The sequence below is a fragment of the Tinamus guttatus genome, unplaced genomic scaffold (genome assembly GCF_059628265.1).
Source record: "Tinamus guttatus ecotype Peru unplaced genomic scaffold, ASM5962826v1 Tinamus_guttatus_pri_ptg000246l, whole genome shotgun sequence".
Lineage (NCBI taxonomy): Eukaryota > Metazoa > Chordata > Aves > Tinamiformes > Tinamidae > Tinamus > Tinamus guttatus.
Window position 1 is genome coordinate 2826178 of NW_028288780.1, and position 21567 is coordinate 2847744.

At 39.2% G+C, this 21567-nt stretch overlaps 1 protein-coding gene across 2 annotated transcripts in view; it reads right to left on the minus strand.

Annotated features, from left to right (window-relative positions):
- The window catches only part of WAPL (WAPL cohesin release factor), a 60038-nt gene extending 39923 nt beyond the window's left edge, over positions 1-20115 (minus strand). For both annotated transcript variants that reach the window (XM_088526355.1, XM_010212297.2), the window contains exons 1-2: positions 19592-20115; positions 1792-2841 (exon numbers count right to left, since the gene is read on the minus strand). In XM_088526355.1, the coding sequence (XP_088382481.1) occupies positions 1792-2841; positions 19592-20093 (1552 nt within the window). In that variant the 5' untranslated portion in view covers positions 20094-20115. The remainder of the gene's footprint in view (positions 1-1791; positions 2842-19591) is intronic.
- Between the last annotated feature and the right edge of the window lie 1452 nt (positions 20116-21567).

Sequence of the window (21567 nt, forward strand, 5' to 3'; positions counted from 1 at the left end):
GTATTACATGATTTAGAGAGGGCACGGAGAGTCAGGCAATAAGTCACTACTGGATTTTCAGAAAAAGAATGCAAGTCAAATCTCACCTAGATACAACAGCACAAAACAGGCACCAAGCAAGCAAAGGAGACCAGCTTCTCCTTTTGTTCTGTTAACTCGCAGGGAGCACTGAGAGCCAGCTCTTACCCAAGAGCTACACAACTATAAGGAAGACACTAACAAAAACACAGATTTGCGTCTACCTGTGCCATAGAAATCTCTTGGGAAAGCATTTCACAGTTTACAAACGGCACAGATAAAAACTGTGGATATTTTCAGACTCCAGAGAACAGCAGCTGAAAGGATTATTTGATGGATTAGCATCTCAGCTGCATTAATTGCGTGTAAGGGATTTTTCCCCTTGGAATCAAGGTCTGAACAGACTCAGACCAGTTGGAAAGGAGCACAGGCAGGCACTGCAGAAGCAGCCCTCTAAGACAAACCTATTTTCAAGCATCTTGCCAGAACTAAAAAAAACTGAGAACTATTGCAAGTTTGTTGTTTAGAAATGGAATTTTTCCATATAAACTTGCTATCAATTGCATGCTTTTTAAACTCACAAAACCCATCAGTAAATATATACACCTTTGACTAAAACATCTAATAGACAATTGATTCTTTTTAGGGAAAGCTGCAACTAGAATAGCAGACATGAACGTTCATTCTGGGGAATTCTATGTCTTGATTACTGTAGCAGAAGCTATCTGCAGGAAAAGCAGCCTTCCAACATTTGCAAGGCATCAGTTTAGCAGTGCCCAGTTGGATCTTCCCTGCTCATCACTGCAATGAAACACTTGCCAAATTCTTAACGTTACAATAGTTTCAGTGAACCGATAAAAACTACTCTGCAGCTTCATGATTCAGAGTGGAAGGTCAAAAGACTCTCTAGAAGCAATTTGAAACGTTCATTCCTACATACATGGCTCTTTAGTATTGAACTTCTTCAAAAAGAAAAAGCTGAAAGAAGATCTTCAAAGTATCTCCTTTCCTCTTTGCTAAGAACACACCTTGACCTCAAATTCATTACATGGAACCCACAGACCATGAATAGACAGCTTAATGTTTCAGAAGCACTCAGAGATCACAACGCTCTCATCAAATACTGTCTAAACAATTATACGTTTAACCTACATAGAAGATGGAAATATCAGCTTTACTGCTGAAAATTGCAAGCAAAAGTGATTCACTGTGCAGAAAGCCAGTCATTGCTTAAAGTATGAGCTGCTTGCGGTGTTTCTAGGACCCCACAGGCCTCTCCCTCCTTTTGCCCAGCATCATCAGCTAAGATGGAACTGCAAAAAGCTCCAGTCTTGTTTAAAAACTTTTTTAAAACAGCACAGAATGAAAACACCTATGTATTTCAAGTCTGTAACATTTAAACAGACATTTCTCTAATACAAGTTGTACAATTTCAACCAAAAATGTCAATACTCAGCTCAGTAATTTTGGACTGTTGGGCAACTTCTGTGAAAAGATCTTGGCCTCCCAGGGAGAGCTGCTGCACACCCAATATGAGAAAAGGGAAGAATCTTGTTTTCAAAAATAAACCCTGTGGCTTGAGATCATGGGTGATAAAGTATTTTTTCAAGACAACTACAAAACACTACACAGCACCACAGGATAAAGTAGTTAACTTTTAGCTTTCCAAGCCAGCGATATTGACCACTGAAACTGCTAGGCACACTCTTAGGTAAAAGCAAAAAATATATGCAAATAAATATAAAGCATGTATCCTAGAAGAGTTCTGTTTACCTGTATTAGTAGTGAGCTGGCTCTCCTGGGAACAGTTTTCATTGCCTTCAGAGGTTGACTGTAGTGAGGAAGATGGTGTAGTTCTACTGCGCTTTTTATTAGCTTTCCTTTCTGCTATCTGCCACTCTTCATCTTCATCCTCACTTTCACTCAAGTCATCAAACCCAAAGTACTTAATTTTGTAATTGGAACTTCCAGAACTTCTAGAGGCACCTTCATCTCCTGCTCCCTCATCTTGATCATCAAACCCAAAAAACTCTAATTTGACATCCTTTTTGGATTTGGTATTGCTTGGCCGAAATCTGGTTGTAGTTTTTGTAGTAGCAATGTCTGCTTTCCTTCTTAAACGTCCAGCTTCTCCCAAATCTGTAGGGGCTGCTGTGGTAAATTCGTCAATTCGTTCCATGGTATCCTGTATGGTGACATTACAAACTGACAAGCACGACGGATGTAGAACTGTGTAGTCTCTAGTCCGTCCGACCGTCCCTCTAAAACTGGTCCCACTACTTAAAGAAACTTTTCTTGCTGGGTTCAGACCATCGTTATTTGACTCATTATTTGCTTTGGATAAAGACTGACTAGTGCCATCCATTAGCTTGTCAAAATTTGTTGTCCCTTGTGGTTTTGCTTTGTTGGATCTGCAATATGTCCTACAGTTGCTTGGCCTAGGAATAGTTTGCACAAGTTCTTCACAAATGGCTTCCTTTGGATTTTCAGCATCTTCTTTGTCATACTCCTCGTCCTTGCTCTTCATCTCCGAGAGATGTTCACTGTCAATGTCTAACACATACTCTCCAGTTCTGGCATCTTCAGTTTCATCCTCCCATTCATACAAGTGAGTTCTTAATGGCCCCTTAGTCTGAGATGTTTCTGACGGAGAGTCTGCTGCTTTCCCGATACGGGAGTCCCATGAATCGGGCAAGTCCTTGGCTTCAATGTTGTATCCAGCAACGTCTGTAGTTTCAGTATTGGTTTTGTTACTCTCTTCAGCATTCTCACAGATGAAGTGACTGTTCTTCTCATTATCTTCGTTAAAGTTCTGCATTTTATCTACAAGAAAAGACAAACTTATTACTGAAAATGCAAAGGGGGTGAGGGAGAGAGAAAATAATCAAAAATCCTGACCATCCACCCTTGCAGGCAACAATGCAATATACAAGCAACATAATGCAGGAAATACTGCTCAAATACAGCACACTAAAGGTGACCTTAGTCTCCTCATCTACATTTAGGCACTTTCTCAGTCTTCTAGTTGAAAATTTTTCCTCTAATAAAATCTTCTTACCATCAATAGCAAAAATATGTCATGTTTATGTCGCTTTGAAAACACATTCATCATTACAAGATAACTAAACAGTAAGCCCTCAACATAGCAACTTATGTATCTACACAACCTGCCTAAAAAGGGGAGAAGTCTGCAACAACCCATTCAAAAAAACTAAAGCAGCATTCAGTTTCAACCACAGGTGACATGATGATCAGGCAGGAGGGAAGAGTGATTTGACATAATTTTCTAGTTAGAAAAAAAAAAACAATTTCCTTCCTGTATGCAGGATATGAAAGTCATTTTTTCTTAGTTAAATATGCACTACAAAAAAGAATTCATCTTCTCTATCCATTTACTATTGTTTTGAGGAAGCAACAACAACAAAACCCAAAATCATACACACAAACTCAAGGAACAGCACACGTCCTTGTCCCTGCTCCTGAAAGAACAAGCTAGTGCTGTTCTAGCAAAAACGCACCCTTGTTTAAAATATTAAGCTATTAAAACTGTAAGAGTTGCAAATTAAAGATTAGTAATATAAGTTCTCTAGTGTCCAATTTAGCATTATCCCCAAGAAAGGGCTGAAAGTTATTAATCATTCTATTCCTCTAAGGTTACTTATGGAGCCCCACTTTGAAAGTATTAGTTCTGGGTATTCTCCTAACTGCAGTCATCAAAAAGCTTCCTCACTTCCATCCTTCAAACTAAGCCCAGCCTATGAGGGAGGGCACTGCGAAGACAACCACCTCCTGCAGCACCACAGGCAGCAGCTAGGCCTGGAATTCTCTATTACCAAGAGCCCCGTTGTTCACATCTTCGGGTCAAACATGCGTAAGCTTAAGGCCAGAAAGGAATCTTCCCAAGTGAGATCACTTCTCTGCTGAGCTGTGCACAAGCCACTTCCTTGGATCATAGAAATTTCCTAGAAAAGCCCATAGAAATTTTCCAAGCAGCCTTCAGTTGGTCTTGCCTCCCAGAGCAGTTTACAAAAGGCTTCTTTGTCTCCAGGCTGGTTCAATACAGATTCTAGAAGGGCTCACTATGCCCAAGCAGTCAATGTGCTCTGAGCACTGCTAGACTAGGCCTCTCTTGAGAAGCTTTCTACAACTGCAGAGAACTATACCTGATAATCCTCGTCTGCTCTGGTGCTGTTTTTAATTTAGAAATTAATAGGACACCATGAGCATAAACAGGATCTCTGCCTTCCCTGAAGGGAGAAAATTCCTCCATTACACTTGTTTGAATGTCACCAAGAGGTCCCAGCCCAAATCTTGGTTTCATCTGCAGCCTCACTATTTCCCTGCAGTTATCCTTCCCACTGCCCTGTTATTTCATTTGTGGCAAGTTTCTATCAAGCAAAGCTTTCAGCAAACTCTTTTGATTGCAAGTTTGGGCTGCCAGTGAAATAATGAGGTCCCAGCTATGCGATAGGAACTCGCAACAACCACCACCAGGGCAGAAAGGAAATATTCAAGAAATCCCCATCATCAATAACCCATGTCTCCCCAAAGACTCCTCTACCTTGGACCAAAGGCACATTGAATTTTGTAGCCCATGTTCACTCATGGAATGAGTGAACCAAACCCCGGGGTTTAGTTCTAACATCAGAATGCCCTGAGGTCAATGCAGCTTTTTGCAGGACCCTGCTAAGAGCAGCATTTCCATTCTGCAGCCAGCAGCACTCGTATCGAATGCAAAGTAACCCTGCAGCAAGGGCGAGCAGATGGTGCTGCCCAAAGGTACCCCTGCAATGCTCTTCTGAACAGCACAACATGCACACTGGGCTGCAGGCTACATGGATAGCATTTACTCAGCTCATTTCTACGCCCCAGGCTCACCTGCCTGGAGGTAATTAGGGATTCTGATAACAGAGTACATACAGCAGAGGAACTAGAAAGAGCAGAGGACAGAGGGCAGCGGAGGAAGCCAACAAGCAGGCTCAAGCAGAACTTGCCCCCAATCAAACAGGCACTTGGCTGAGATTGCCTATGTGCAAACGCTTCTGAGCACTTCTTAACTCTGCAATAACATGAGTCTTTCAAAAATCTAAACTAACCATTTGCTAGCTATGCTCCTAGTAAAATCAACACACTTAAAATAAACTGTACATCCTAATGGATTGTATGGAACAAGATTTCATGTTAAAAACTATTAAAAGAGAAAGACTGACTCAGAACACGAATTTCCTGAAAATTATCTTAATGTTTAATGCCTACTACAGGCCTTTAGATGTGTTGTGGAATTTTAAATACCCACCTAGAAATAAAAAAGCTCTCCACAGAATAAATAAAATTAATTTTCCTGAAGAATATTAGTCCTTGCCATCTGTAGTATGGCATCTTGATTAATCCTTGTTGCAGCATCAATATGTAATAAGAGAAACTTGGTTATTCCCCATTTTAATTTGGTAACATTAGTGAGAAACCAAGAGGACTCCCCCCAAAAAATTATTTTTTAAATTATCATAAAGTGTGAGATTGTACAATATGTTTTCACCCAAATGTTTAATGCTATTATTCAACTGAGAATTATCAGAGTACTTAGGCACGAAAAGGAACAAATTAAATTCTCAAAATTTACCTTTTGGAACTTCTGCCCTAAAACCTGCCTTATTTTGTAGCCTCGCCTCTACTGTTCCATTACTGAGTCCATGGTTATTTGAATCAAAGTCTATGCAGCATTTCCAATACATACATTGAAAAAATGGACGACTGTCTAAACAATACTTTCCCTTTACTGAACTGCTAGGAAGACGTTTCTGGAATTGGAACAAGTTTCCAATCTCACAGAATTTTGGTGTTTGAAGAAGTTGCATTTTAGAACAGGATGAAATCAAGTATCTTTCTTCAGAAGAAAGAGGCTGCATGTGTATAAGCACATACTACCACAGACAGGTAATTCAGGAACTTGCTTTAATATGAAGAAAAGCTGAACTTTAATGTCGCATTGTCTTCATTTGAATCATCTCTGCACTCAACTGCACTCAAAAGCAGAACAGAAGAAAAATATACCAGCTCTGGAAAACAGACTGAAGATGCCAAATACAACTATTCATGTATGATATATAGCTTATATTACATAGACTGTAAAAAAGATAAAATATTTTATATTATCTATTTTATATATATCTATAAATGATGCATTTTCTCTCATACACACAAGCATCCTTGACAAAAAAAGTTAACAAAAAAATTTAAAGGAACGTGCCTCAGTGTAATCTACTGCTCAAAGTTTTACACTGTGCTACTACCACACAACAAAAGGCATTATTACACTATAATATGTATATCCACGCACAACGTTTTCAAATTCAAGCAAAAGATTTGAGATCTTTTAATACTTAAAAGCCGTACTATTCAAGGAGCGAGTATATGCTTGTGTGCTTCCCTTCAGATCATTTCATCTAAACTAAAATCCCTGCAAAATACTGTTTGTAAACTTAAATGCATTGCAGTCGTCAGTTCTACAGCACTGTGTAGCCACTGAAACCATTTTATGTTTCAGTTCTTTGCCAAGAAGTTAGTTTAAAAGACTTTTTTTTAATTTTGGAATTAAATATTTTATTTAAATAGTTAAGTAATAAGTCCAAACAACCAGTAACTACAATTCATTTTTACTCAAAATGCTGTTTATGTTGTAGCTACACACACTGAAAAAACATCTATAAATTGTACTAGAATTTTTTAGAATGCACTAAAATTGGTCCAATATTTGTAAGACTAAAAGGAAGCAATGAAGGCTCATCCAGGCTTCTGCAACCTATTATGGGGACAAAACACTCACTTATTGCAGCAGTCTCATTTGGTCAAACTGAAGCATCAGTTGAAATCTGTGTTATGACAAGGATGTGCTGCTTCACATCTATTTTCTCCACTGCAGTTTTTCTGTACTTGCTGCAGCAAGGTCAGTCACGTTCCCCTTTGCAGTATGGCTCCAGCTTCACAGTTGTCACCTGGCTGGACTGCCCACTGCTCCAAGCAGTGCCCAGCACAACATTGCTGAGCTGAGCTAGCCATTAATGCCTCCGTGCCAGCGCCCACAGCCTCTTTCTAAGAGAACTACAAAAAAAAGGCACAGGCAATTCAAAGCCATAATACATCTGTATTACTGTATACTCCTATCACACAGCATACATAGAGCCCTTCCAGACTTGAATTTCTCATGTTTCTCTTCACTTATAAAATAATAAAACCAGTTTCTCTGCTCAGCTGACCCTCCTAATATATAATAAATCCATTCCATACCATCTAATTCTGGGATAGGAACAAAGACTATATTTAGAACACTTCCAAAAAATAATCTTAACTGCATCCACTTCACAACTGCTCTTTCTGTATGACACAGGAAGACTTGTGTTGCTTGACTTGGTATAGTATAGACATTTGTTTTTTTCATGTGCATTTGCTTAGAATTTTGATTTCTGTCTCTGAAAAAAGAATAAACAAGTGTCAGCAAAACATGACATCTTAGTTCTCACTGAAACAGTAATTTAACATAGCATGTGAAATTCCTTTTAAACTGCAATAACTGGCAGCTAAAAATCTCACACTTTCATTTTGGACCTATTAGACACTGGAACTGTAACAAACAAACATCTGGTACTTTAAGAGTCTTTAGTAATAACCTGAGGAATAATGAAAAGTTGTTCATCTCTAACAGGCAAGCAAAACTGCTGGAAAATTTGGCTTTAAAACTGGATTGTTGTAATGTACTCCACAGTAACGTCTGAAGAATACTTTCTTAAATAACATTTTGCCATGCAATTGTTCTCACTTCAGGAAAGATCTAAAATTCTTTTTAAATGCTGATATAGAGAGCACAGAGAAAATGCATGATCAACTATTTATGAACCATTAGATTTGCACAGTTTACAGGGGTCATCTAATTTCTCCCCATTTCAACTCCAATGAGGCTCTTCTGGGTCTTTGATACCAGGTCAAATCTCCCATGCAATTTCGAATCAGCCATACCATTTAACTATATAGTGCTCCACAGCCTTTTCCCCCCACTTTTATTAACCCAATATACCTACTAATGATAAGAATGTTCTGTAGTAATCATGATTTGTTTGCTCTGTGTAAATCTCTAGAACTTAATTACCAGATTATGAGAGAATCAATCTAAATGACCGTCAGGCAAATTAAACATGACAGGTAGGAGAAAAACATCCAAATATAAACACACCTCTTGGTTTATTTTATGTTCTGATTTACGTCAACAAGTCAGAGACATCTTGAAAATTGCTGATGAGTTTGAACAGTGAAATTTCATCCTCCTTCCCACCAAATACATTACAAGGTATTTTGCTCAAAGACCCATGTGATCAACCGAAGTTCACAAAAGCTAAAGTAATTACTATGATGATTCTCCTGATCAGCTTTCAAAGATGACCATTAGAGGCAAAAAATAAGTTAATGTGCTGCAAGATACTCAAGTTACATGAACCCATGGTTTACGTTCTTCTAGATTCATGAAGTTCAGCAGAATGTAACCAAAATCTCAAAATTCTGCTTCTTTTCCACTAATAAAGACTTTGAACATCAAAGAAATGCATGTGGACTTTGTGCTATGTAGATACACTGGATACAAAGTGATTTTTTTTTTTAAACTATTTAATATAGGGAGGCACTTTCCAGAAAGATACAGCAACTGCCATGTCATGTATTTAACAAAGCACAGAAATGCTCCAGGGCTACCATGATATAATAACAGGAGAGCTGCTTATAGCTGTTTCATTTTTAGTATCATACACAAAGGGAGAAGACAGTTCTAGACATTTTCTCATTTTCGAAGACAAAAAAATGAAATTTATTTTCTTTAGAAGAATAACACCCACCTCCTTCAGCTGGACATTCCTGATAGTTTTGACTTTAAGGTGGCTCAGATCTCAACTTTATTCTTTCATTAACTACAGCTGTGACAGCCTGGCTGGAGTGGCTAGCTAGGGCCCCTGGAACAAGGAAGAGCTCACCAAAGAACTAACACAAAGTCTTCCTCCTGGCCATTTAGGAAGGGAAAACAGAATATTGCAAGTTATCTGGAAGTATGCGGGGAGGAGCCAGGAGGAGGCATGTGTGCACAAGGAAAATCACCAAATTTTTGCGACATGGTCCCAGAAGTCTGCAGCATTTCCAGACTAACGCCACTGCTCTTTTGGCATAGACACTTTCACAGATGCTTATGAGAATGTTTCAACAATTCAAAATATTTTTCCTCCTCATCAGTATCGTTTCTGATAGCATTTAAATAGGTACAGTAATGACACTATACTGGTATGACCTACTGACTGCCCAGCAATAGATTTTTAACATTTGGCTACACATTGCAAGCAACAACTACCCCTCCTCCTCACAGTTCATTATAATGGCCTTTACAGCTGCACTAGCTCAGCTTGATCCACACCAACCCGAGGCAGAGCATACAAGCAGTCACTAACTGCTTTGAGAAGCTGCAAAAACAGTTATTCCCAGTTCTTGGAGCAGGGTGGAAGTCTAACAGGTCCTACCTACTTCAAGACAAAATACTGAATTTAGAGATAACATTTTTACCATCAGTTAAAGAAGCCTCAAGAATTAGCAGCTTCCTAATCTGTTCCTTAAGGTAGGACATGTACCAGGATGGAATACTAAAAGTCAAAATGTGAAAATTATCTGTGGAAAACCTAGTATTTATGGCAGAAATGCCATAGCCCAAATCATCATCAACAGAAGAGTGCCCCATCCCAGGCCCAATTTCACAGTTACTTTACCTTACAGGGCTAAGTTTCTTGAGTCTGAAAGCATCAAACTCCTCTCTATAAAAACTGAATAATCATTTCTGGTGCATCAACACTGTTTCAAGATGAACATTCTATTCTTTTGTTAATAATTCAAAGGTGGAAATTTAATACCTTATTTGCTATGTAACAGTTACTTTGAGCACAGACTCGTGTCTCAGTCTGTGGGAATGTTTTCCCTTAATGCAAATTCCTGCTCATAGCAGTCCCGAACAACCCGGGCTCGTTGCCCCACAATTCAAACCGCTCCCCCACCTCCTCAACTCCAACCTGTTTGACTGGGCAGGAGCCAGTGCATGCAGCACATTAGCAACATGTGCTGGCTAGCCAGCCCGCTGCTGCTTTTTAAAATGGATTAGGAACCAAGGCAGAGCTGCATTTTCCTCTCAGGGCATGCAGAAACTACAAGGAACAGATGAATCAATTCAAATCTGTTTTTCCTCCACCTTTTTTCACAAAACTTGAAATAAGTTTTGACTGAAACAGCCTAACAAACACAAAAGTTACTAGAAGAGTGGAGAGCAGAGGACAAACTATGTAACACTTATCATGCTAAGAAGTCAGACATATGTAAAATATACATCTCTTTCTTCTATTTACACATGGAAGAGTTTTCATTAATAAATGGTAATCCAACTAACGTAAGCTCAGGTTTGTTTCTCTTCTAGCAATTCTTGACAAATGCTAACCAAACTAGGCTTCAAGTTACACAAAAGACCTATTGCCCTCTCTCTGGATCATGGTGAACAAGAGCCTGGGCACCTTACTTTCTTTGCAACTTACTTCAGAAGCCTCCCTTTTAGCACTAAAAGCAACATAATTAAATCATTATACACAAGAAACACACCTACTAGATGTGGTTTCTTTTAGCACTAACCACAAACAGAGCTTACTGAGAACACCTATGTAGGTAAAGTTACTCATAGGCAAGGAAGTCTGGAGAAGAACAAGTAGGCAGCACAGTGGCAACTTCACATTCCTTTTTTCCTCTTCATTCCTCATTCTTCTTCAAATACAGATTCAATCTTACCTAGCTATATACTATACTATCTATACACTACCACATGTAAAATGTGGAAAACTGTTGCTTGTTAGCAGGCATAAACATTAGATAAGCAGCTCAAGAGCTGCATAGTATTAGTCAAGATCAGTTTCATGGTTGACAATCAATAAAATAGCTGACATTATAGAACCACCAAATCCATAGCAATGGTTATAGATTTTTAAGCAATTCTGGTTCTTTGTTCTTTGAAAGAAAATGAGTTCTTTTCAAATGCAGCTGGATAGACAGTTTTCTTCTTGACACATGTTAAACTATCTTCTTTTGCAAAAAAAAATAAAATCCATAGAAAATGATATATTGGTGAGATCCACTTCACTGCCATAACAGAATCATTTTCCGGAAGAAAAGTTTGCTTTTCTTGTTTCCTTTCTGGTATCCAGAATATCAAAATTCTGAGGTAACCTATACGGAAAGCCTAAAGTCATTGTTTAGCAACATCATGTGTGAAATGAGTCCTCTATTCTACTTTTTCATTGCAGTTGGCATAGCTATTCTTGTGAATTTAACTTGTGAGACAGAGAGCACCTTTGCTTTCTCTAAACACCCAGATTACCTGGTAACAATACAGTCTTTCATTTTGGTAATGCAGTTTTCGACATCTCTAATAAGCCATTATTTTAACTCCATGAACCTAACAGATTAATCTCTATGGAGCTGCATGCAACCTGTGCTGGTATCTGTGAATCCATTAGTCACCGCATGGCCAACAGTTTTTCTCTCATTTATCATAGTATAACTACACATCAGCACTATGTCACACTTCTGGCTAAAAATATGTTTTAGAAAAATAATTACATAATAGAAATTCAGAAGCAAAATACAGACACTTGATTACATGCTGTCCTGGATGTTCCCTTTAATGTGGGTAAATCTAAAATCTTACACATGAATTAAAAGCCTTATGTATAGGTGCTGATACAATGACTTCCCCCCTTCATGTAGAAAACATTCACAGATCTAATCACTTACCTTTATCCCAACTTTCACAGCTGGGGGAAGCTTTTGCCAGTAAAGAACTAGCTGCTTTCCTCTCTTAGCTACTTTAGCTAACAACCATTAGCTATTTTGCCTCAACATTGGTCTCCCATTGTATCTTACGTCACTGCAGATCTCCACAGCACCTTCACACCGACCCACACATACCTGCCTGCTAAACTCCAACGTTCTGTATTTAGCACAACCGCCTTCCTGGGAAATCTTTTGATTTTTGTTTTATTTATTTAGGGTGTATGTGTGTGGAATCCAGTCCCCAAATTTAATAATTTATTCCATTACTAAAGCCAATTCATCACACATTTAAAATTCAGCTCAAAACTATCTTACATTGCTTGTTATGACCCATATCCAGCCTCTATTAAAAATATCAAAATAAAGCCCTGTATCTTGCTCTAAACAACTCCCTGCTCTTTGATCTTTTTCCTTCTCAGATATGTAATTTTTGTCTAACTTGCACCTATGGCTTTATTAGCCTATCTTCCAAAGAAGAAAACAAACTATCATTCCTCTGATAGTTTTCTATCTGATCTTGATTTAGAAATTCTTTTAAACTATCTCAAAAATTTGTTTTTCTTCTAGCAAGCACAAATCTCCAAGCCCACCATGTGATTTTTTTAAAAAAACTGACTGCATCCCATCTATATCTACCCACATTCATAGAATCATAGAATCATAGAATGCTTAGGGTTGGAAGGGACCTCTAGAGATCATCTAGTCCAACCCCCCTGCATACGCAGGGACACCTAAAGCACGTGGCACAGGACTGCATCCAAGCGGGTCTTGAAGATCTCCAGAGAAGGAGACTCCACAACCTCTCTGGGCAGCCTGTTCCAGTGCTCTGTCACCCTCACTGTTAAGAAATTTTTCCTTAAGTTCCTATGGAATTTTTGATGTTTCAGTTTCCGGCCATTTCCTCTAGTCCTATCAGTGGCCACCACTGAAAAGATACCATGACCGTCCTCTGCACTCCCTCCCTTGAGGTATTTATATACACTGATTAGATCCCCTCTCAGCCTTCTCTTCTCCAGGCTGAACAGGCCCAGCTCCCTCAGCCTCTCCTCATAGGGCAGATGTTCCAGGCCCCTGATCATCCTTGTGGCCCTGCGCTGGACTCTCTCCAGCAGCTCCACATCCCTCTTGTACTGTGGAGCCCAGAACTGGACACAATACTCCAGATGCGGCCTCACCAGGGCTGAGTAGAGGGGCAGGATCACCTCCCTCGACCTGCTGGAGACGCTCTTCTTAATGCAGCCCAGGATCCCATTGGCCTTTTTGGCCACGAGGGCACACTGCTGCCTCATGGTCAACTTGTCGTCCACCATGACACCCAGGTCTTTCTCCGCAGAGCTGCTCTCCACAAGCTCAGTCCCCAGCCTGTACTGGTGTCTGGGGTTATTCCTCCCCAGGTGCAGGACCTTGCACTTGGCCTTGTTGAACTGCATGAGGTTTTTCACCGCCCAGTTGTCCAGTCTGTCCAGGTCCCTCTGGATGGCAGCACAGCCCTCTGGGGTATCGGCTACTCCTCCCAGTTTGGTATCATCAGCAAACTTGCTGAGGGAGCACTCTGTGCCTTCATCCAGGTCATTGATGAATAAATTGAACAGGACTGGACCAAGGACTGACCCCTGGGGGACCCCACTAGCCACAGGCCTCCAACTAGACTCTGCACCGCTGATCACCACTCTCTGGGCCCTGCCATCCAGCCAGTTCCTAATCCATCTCACTGTCCACTCATCTATCCCACACTTCCGGAGCTTGCCCAGGAGGATGTTGTGAGGGACGGTGTCAAAAGCCTTGGTGAAGTCGAGATAGACGACATCCACCGCTCTCCCCTCGTCTATCCAGCCGGTCATTTCATCATAGAAGGCTATCAGGTTAGTCAGGCAAGATTTTCCCTTGGTGAATCCATGCTGACTACTCTTGAGCACCTTCTTGTCCTCCATGTGCCTGGAGACAACGGCCAGTATGAGCCGTTCCATCACTTTTCCGGGGACGGAGGTGAGGCTGACTGGCCTGTAGTTGCCTGGGTCCTCCTTCTTGCCTTTTTTGAAGACTGGCGTGACATTGGCCTTCTTCCAGTCTTCCGGCACCTCCCCCGTTCTCCAGGATCTTTCAAAGATGATGGAGAGCGGCTTAGCTATGGCATCTGCCAGCTCCCGCAGCACTCTGGGGTGCATCCCATCAGGGCCCATGGATTTGTGGGTATCGAGGTTCCTTAGGTGCTCTCTGACCCAATCTTCCTCTACCCAGGGCAAGTCTTCCTCTCCACCCGCTTCTTCTCTTGCCTCTAGGGCCTGGGGCTCTAAAGGGCTGCCCTTGGTAAACACCGAAGCAAAGAAGGCATTGAGCAACTCTGCTTTTTCTGTGTTATTTGTAACCAAGGTGCCCATCCCGTCCTCCAGCGGACCCACGTTCTCCCTGATCTTCCTTTTGCTGTTAATGTATTTGAAGAATTTTTTTTTGTTATTTTTAACGTCCCTTGCCAGCTTGCCTTCCAGACGTGCCTTAGCTTTCCTTGTCGCATCTCTGCACTCCCTGACTACGTTCCTGTATTTCTCCCAGGGGGCCTGTCCTTTTTTCCACATTCTGTATACCGCTGCCTTCTGCTTGAGCATTGCCACAATCATAACAATTCATAACAATCTGATTTGTAATACAGCTCTACAGACCTCACTATTTTATAGAAAACTATTTTTGGCCTTACAGCAATTAAACTTTGAAAAATTCTACCCAATACTGTAAGATTATTTCTTGGTCGGAAATAAAAACTAAAATGGTTCTGAGGAGGTGAGAACTCATGCAACAACAAATCTACCTGTGAGAAGAGTTGGTATAAAGTTGGCATAAAGCAAGATGCTTTGACTTCAAGTTGGTGTGAATTCAGGCACTGCTCCTAAATATGTTGAAACCTTGTACTGATTTTTTTTTTTTAAACACAAAGATTCAGAAATGAAAATATCAACTAATAGCTTGAACTTTAGAAACAATTTATTTTCCATGCATTTCATTACATCTCAGGAGGTTGAATCGGAATTTGTTCCCTGTTTTCTACTTCTCTGCATACCCTGGCCAGTTTAGAGGATAACCAGGGTGTTTTTTCTTTTCTAAAAGCATCAAAAATTGTTGTGATTACAAAGTTATTTCAATTTTTTAAACACAAGAAGCAAAGGAGGAGTCAAAAGTCTGACCTTCCAAAAATTTGTTCATTCTACAAGCCCACAGTGATGGACAGAAAGATTTTTAAAGTCAATTCTGAAAAAGGATTGAGAATTTTGCTTACGTTTGGAAAGGATAAGTTATAGATCACAAAAAAAATGAAGAGTTTCACAAGCTTTATATGTGGATATAAAAACACTTCATTAATAAAACTTCACAATACTCAGAATAATTCAGAAAGTTTTATGATAGATTTAATGATATTTGTGGGAGTTTTTTTTTGCAACATACATGGTTGTGTTTCCCTCGCATGAGAAAATTGATCAGAAATCAGGTTCCACCGAACACTGTTTTCTTCTATATTGTTCTTTTAACAAACCAGCCTAAATAATTATATTTAAACTCTATCTTAAACCTTTCAGAATTTTGAATGGTCCCCAAGAAGTAGTAGCAATTTTAAAAGAATATTCAAAGCACTATCCAGTTAATGCCAAAGCAGAACTAAGAAGCACCGCAACAGTCTGAATTTGGGCTAACCACACAGCAAGAAAATTCTGTGTACGGCAAGACAGAACATCTCAAAAGGGGGAGACTTAACAGAAACAAGAGAAGGTACCTTGTGTATAACTCCAACTCCCAATATAGCCAACAGTACTGCCACTTAAATAAACCTCTTTTTTACTGAAATCCTACAGGCATAAAAGGCAGACCTGCTATCAGTTTCTTAATGCTTTGAGACAGCTAGAGCACAGCTGCAGTTCTTCTTAATCATGACTGCTGCCAGCTGTCTCCTGGACAGCCAAATCCACAGACCTCATTCAGTTTCTCCCAGTATTTGCCCCATTTTTAGGCATAAAATGAACAAAACTAAAGTTCTTCGAGAGGTAAATGAGTTGTACTAAACTCTGTGAAAGAAGACAGATAAGATTACTCAAGTCTAATTAATTACTCTGTCCGTGTCACTCACTGCTAAACACAAACTAGAAGCTCTAAAACAAAATTGAAACCAAGATCCAGGCGAGTCTTTTTGCCAAATTAGATCATGAGGGGTAGCAAACTTGCATCTGAGAAGCTAAAACTTAACTTTAAAGACAGGGCTTCCCCACCCACGTAATCAGGGCACAAAGACATTGCAGACATTCACTGGAGCACTATCAGCTGAGCTAGTGAGGAACAGCCCTGATGACATCAATTATCTTCTGTTCAGAGGAACCATTTTCTGCAAGTTGTTCAATTTGCTCAGTACTCTTTCTGAGCAACCAGATTCTGGATATTGGCTCAGGAGACAGTTAAGCACAATGATATACCTCATTTCTGCATTGCATAAGCCAATTTATTAAGCATCTGCCATTTTGACCTGCTACTGCTGAATGCACAAGCCCCAAGTGAAAATTGAGCATGTTAAGAACTACCTAGAAGCACAGTATTTCTTAACCACTTATCTTTACTGAATCTCTCAAAACAGTTCATAACTGAGCAGCAGACAAGAGGCAAATGTTTTCCTGCAGTCAAGAGTGAAAGCACTTGCAGCATAAAGCTTCATTTGAATACTTGTACATAATAACAACTGACTGCATATGCAGAGCAACTTTCACAAATAACTCCAAGTGTTAGGCAAAAGCATTTGTGAAACTTGCATTTTATGTGCAATTATCTGTCCTCTGATTCTTAAAATTACTCTAAAGACACTGCCTAAACTCCTCCAACAGCTATAACAGGCAACCACAACACAAGTGGATACCATTCCCACACTTCTCTTTACTCCGAAGTAATATTCTGGGCTGTCCTATATTCTACTTCACAGCAAACAAAATATTATTTTCAAGAGACAAAGCTCTCAATTCTTCTCAATTAAAACTATTGTTTACCTTAATATCAAGTATTAAGTCATATTATTTTGTATGCCATAAATAGAATGAGGGGTGCACTCAAGAGACATCACTTAAGACAGCCCCATGGCCCATCTCCGATGAACTGCATAGAAACATTGGAGTAAAACCTCCAGTGATGACAGTTACACAACTTAGCATGAGGGAAAATCCTCAATTGTATTACAAGGTGACACAACTTAATCAGAAGTACCAAACCTTCGTTCAAACAAACTGAAGATACATCGCCTTGATTTTAACACCTAAAGCAGTTAGCACTGAAGCAAGATAATACCTTTGGAGCAAAATTAGCAGACTAGATTGATGCTCCCACTTTGCTCATATTTTTCACCTTATCTTAAGAATTAAGGCACAGTGATGACACATGTTATCAGGAAGTCTTGAAACCTAAATTATGTAAGAACTATTCAGCAGCAGCATAAGGACTAGCAAATTAAAATGAGTTAACAGGCACCTGCATGAACATCACTACCAATACAGCCTCATTTCCTGTATCTAAAGATAAAGCCTTGCATTTGGGTTCATTCACATGTACAGCACACTCTACCCTTGGAGATCACAAATTGAGCAACAGACTTTTTATTACTCAGACTCTTCTTCCCCAGTTTCTCAAAATCAATATGATTTCCTCGCTCCACTTCTGAAAGGCGGTCTTATAACCCTAAATTTTACTTAATGATCAGTATAACAAGGAAGTCTTTGAACTACTTAAATTTATAATGAGTAGCTGTATTAATATCTCTTATCTGCTCAGTGTTCTGATGCTTTCAGAGAACATTTTTATTATTTTCGATAAGTCTACCTGCAAGCATAATAGCTGCATAACCTAAGTTTCATTAACACTAGAAGTCCAAAATAAGCACTATCACTAAAATTATCTTTTTCTCATCCTTATTTAATGCCCTTCCTAGGAATGTTACACAGATTCAGTCTCAATTTGATTTCTGAAGAACAAAATTATGAAGTGGGTTCTTATCCTTCATTTGACCAGCTGCAAGCTGCTCCTTACAATAAATTCTCAAAGAAGGGCATCATCAGGTCAGCATCCATCCTGTCCATCATTCTATTTCTCACTGATTTCCAATCAGCAGGAAGTACTCAGGGAAAGCATGCAAGTATAATATTCCTCCAGTTAACTGTCATTTAAGTAACTTCCCTATCTAAAACCAGAGACACCATATATATTTATGCCATACATATGTCTCTGAAAAGAATTCTAAAATTTAAATAGGCATCAAATGAAGTATTTCCTCTTCTAAATATTATATATCATTTCCCACAACAGCAGAGCCCAGGAAGCAGCAACGAAAATGCTGCAGACAGTTCCTTTTTGCCTTTTGTGCATTATTGCATTTTATCTTCAAGGGCTCAAATACTTTCTCTTCCAAAACAAAAAACAGTGCTCTCCTACATGGAAACCATTTCATTCTAACATTCCCTCTGATGCACTCTCTCATCAAGAGCCAATAAAACTCATTACTGTTTCATGTCCTCATAAATATTGAAGCAGCAACCTCTTCAACAACTTATGAAAGTAGAATTCATAGTTAACAAAATTTAAAGTTTGATTTCTAGACTGAACACAGACAACATTTAGAATTACACTGAGATCCCATGAAAAAATAAAAATAACTTCAACAAGGGGTAAAACTGAGAGGAACATAGAGTCTACCACTTCTTCCTGTTAGATTACAATTTCATCAACTTTTTTTTTCCTTGTATTACAACACTAACCTCACACTGTTTAGTATCTTGTCTACTGTATAATAAGCTAACAAGTCCACTCAAATTTCTGATCCCAGGGATAAGTTACCTATACCTCAGACCTCAAAGTTACGTAAGTTCTTCTCATTAAAGCTCATTATGATAATCTAGAGCAAGTCAGTAGGTGTCATCTTCTTCATTATCTGCCCAATTTTAAGAGTTGCAGTTTAATCAGCCCATTACATGAAAACTTCTAATGAACTATAATGGCAGCTGATCTTGCCCAAGAATGACTTGAACAAAATTACAGTCAAGTTCAACACCATGGGGATGTGCATTTTCACTCAAAATCAAAAGATATCATATAAAAAGACACTCAGGGGCCTGAAAATACTGCCTCCTAGAAGACTGACATATCTGAAGCTTTTTGCATAGACCTTGATCAACAAATATGTATATATACACACACGCTTCCGCAAAACACAAGTTCAAAGCACCCACTTTTTTCATATAAAACACTAGGCAGGTAGTAAGTTTATCCTCATTGACCTGCACAAAATAGAGAAAATCTCTTAAGAATATAACATTTTATTATTAACCAAATCTTCACTCTTTTTGATACCACATATTTAAGATGTGAAAGCACTGAAATTAGAACAAGCTTAAGAAAAGGAAAAAAATTATTCCATTCTATTCCAAGTCAGCTAACACGCTATGCTGAAATGAAAGCATATTTGAATTTACAGACACATGAAGAATCGAGTAGCAAGGAACTCAGACCAATGCATAACATACGTTTTTTTTCTTTGTAGTTGTAGTTTAAAACAGGATAAAAGATGAGCTGCCCCAAGGTTTGATTAGAATGTTTATCCAATCCCAGAAGGCAGTAAACCTAAACGTAGGTAAGTAAAATTAGAAGGCAACAAGACTAGACATTAGGGTAAACGTACCTGCAGTTATGACTTTAGCAGTGCTGCCTTTGCATTCTCCATCTTCCACATGTTTGCTTGTGCTCTTTTCTTTTAAGTCAGGAACAGCATTATCAAAAGATATGCACTTGCTGGACACAACGTTTTCTCCACTGTCTGGCTGATTAATTCTGCTACTAGCTTCAAGTAGAGGAGCGAAGTCCTCAGACTGAGCAGCTTCACTGGGTTCCAGCTGAGAGGAGCTTTTAGCCTGTGACACATTCTTTGAAGACACCGGAAGAGATTCTTCATCACTGTCAAATCCAAATGGATCCTCTGTTTCCTCATCTTCAACTTTGGGTTTTTTAGGAACTTCGGAAATGTCTGCTTTGACGTGGGGTCTCTTCTGTCCTAATTTGGCCATGAAGGTGGTTTCTCCCCATTTCGTACTAAGGGTGGTCCGTTTGTTGGAAAACACCTCATCAAACTTTGAGCTGCCGTTTCCCCCTTTCCTGCTGTAGGTCTTTCCAAATCGGGATGTCATTTTGGCTCCTGTTTCATATTCTCTGTTGGAGAAAGAAACAGTTTTATTAACTCTTCAGTGCAAATGATTACATCCCCACCCTTTATTGGACCTATGAGCATCAGATGTTTACATTTCATGTTAGCAATAGATAGATTATCAGGCTAATTGAATTTATTTACAGGTGAACACCACAGGAACTTAAGGAAAAAATTCTTGACAGAGATGGCGATAGAGCAATGGAGCAGGTTGTCAAGAGAGGTGTTGGAATCTCCTTCTCTGGAGATACTCAAGACCTGCTTGGACACAATCCTGTGCCACATGCCCTAGGTGACCCTGCATGTGTAGGGGGGTTGGACTAAATGATCTTCAAAGGTCCCTTCCAATTTTAATGACTCTATGATTTTATGATCTGTTCATATTTTCCACTTTAAGTTTCTATATATGAACTAAACCTGCAATTCAGTTACTTGTGTATTTGTAAAATAAACATATTGCACACTGAATCCATAAGAAACTGCTACAAATGTGTTATTTTTGCTTTGTGCTTTCAGTTTTATAACTGCAAGCCTAGATGGCAATGCTCTCATGAAACGTCAGCAGAAAACAAAACAGTACTTTCACCACACCTGAACATGTAGCACTCTGCTAGAATGCAGCAGCACAGTAAGATTTTTTAAAAAGCTCCATATTTAAAAAACTAAGGAACTGTCAAAATATTCCAATTTGATAAAGATGTTTTAAAAATAAATTCATCATAAATAACAAGGACAACTTCACCTCATGCTCTTAAAAGCTAAGGCTTACTCAGCGAGCATATTACTTGGCAATACGCCGTGGTTTATGCATCTGCACAGTCACAGCTCAGACCAGGACATAACGAACCCCCATGAGTGGGTTCAATTTGGTGAAGAGACAGGAACAGACACTTCCAAATCAGTTTCAAAGAACATGGAGCACTGACACCTACTGCAGACAAGCACAAACCATCACTGCTTACTGGCTGCTATAACTGGAGCCCAGTTCAGAGCTTGCTTTGTCAGAAGAATAAAGTTTAAACATAAACAGATTAAGTAGGAACACATTTAAGCAGTTCCCGTGGTGCATTCCACTGCTGCTTTTGTTTGATTCAAGAAGGGAGACAAACCAGTTTGGTTTTTTTGCCAAGAGAAGCACTTTCGACTACTGGACAAATGGCAATATAGAACATACAGTTAGCACATCTACTTTGTAGAACAGAATATAATTTACTTTTTTATTAAGTTTTTCAACCCCAACAGGAATAGGAAATTGGGTTATTCATTTTAAATTTAGTACAACTCTAATGAAACATATCTCTTGTCTGAAAGTAGTGTCTATGATAAAAAAAAAGTCTGTTAGGAGAAAGAAAGAAAAAAAAAAGGCATTTCTTTAAGCTACAAAATCAAAGAAACACATTATTTGAAGTGCCAAATATCTTCATATGTAGGGTACATAAATAGTTCATACGTACATT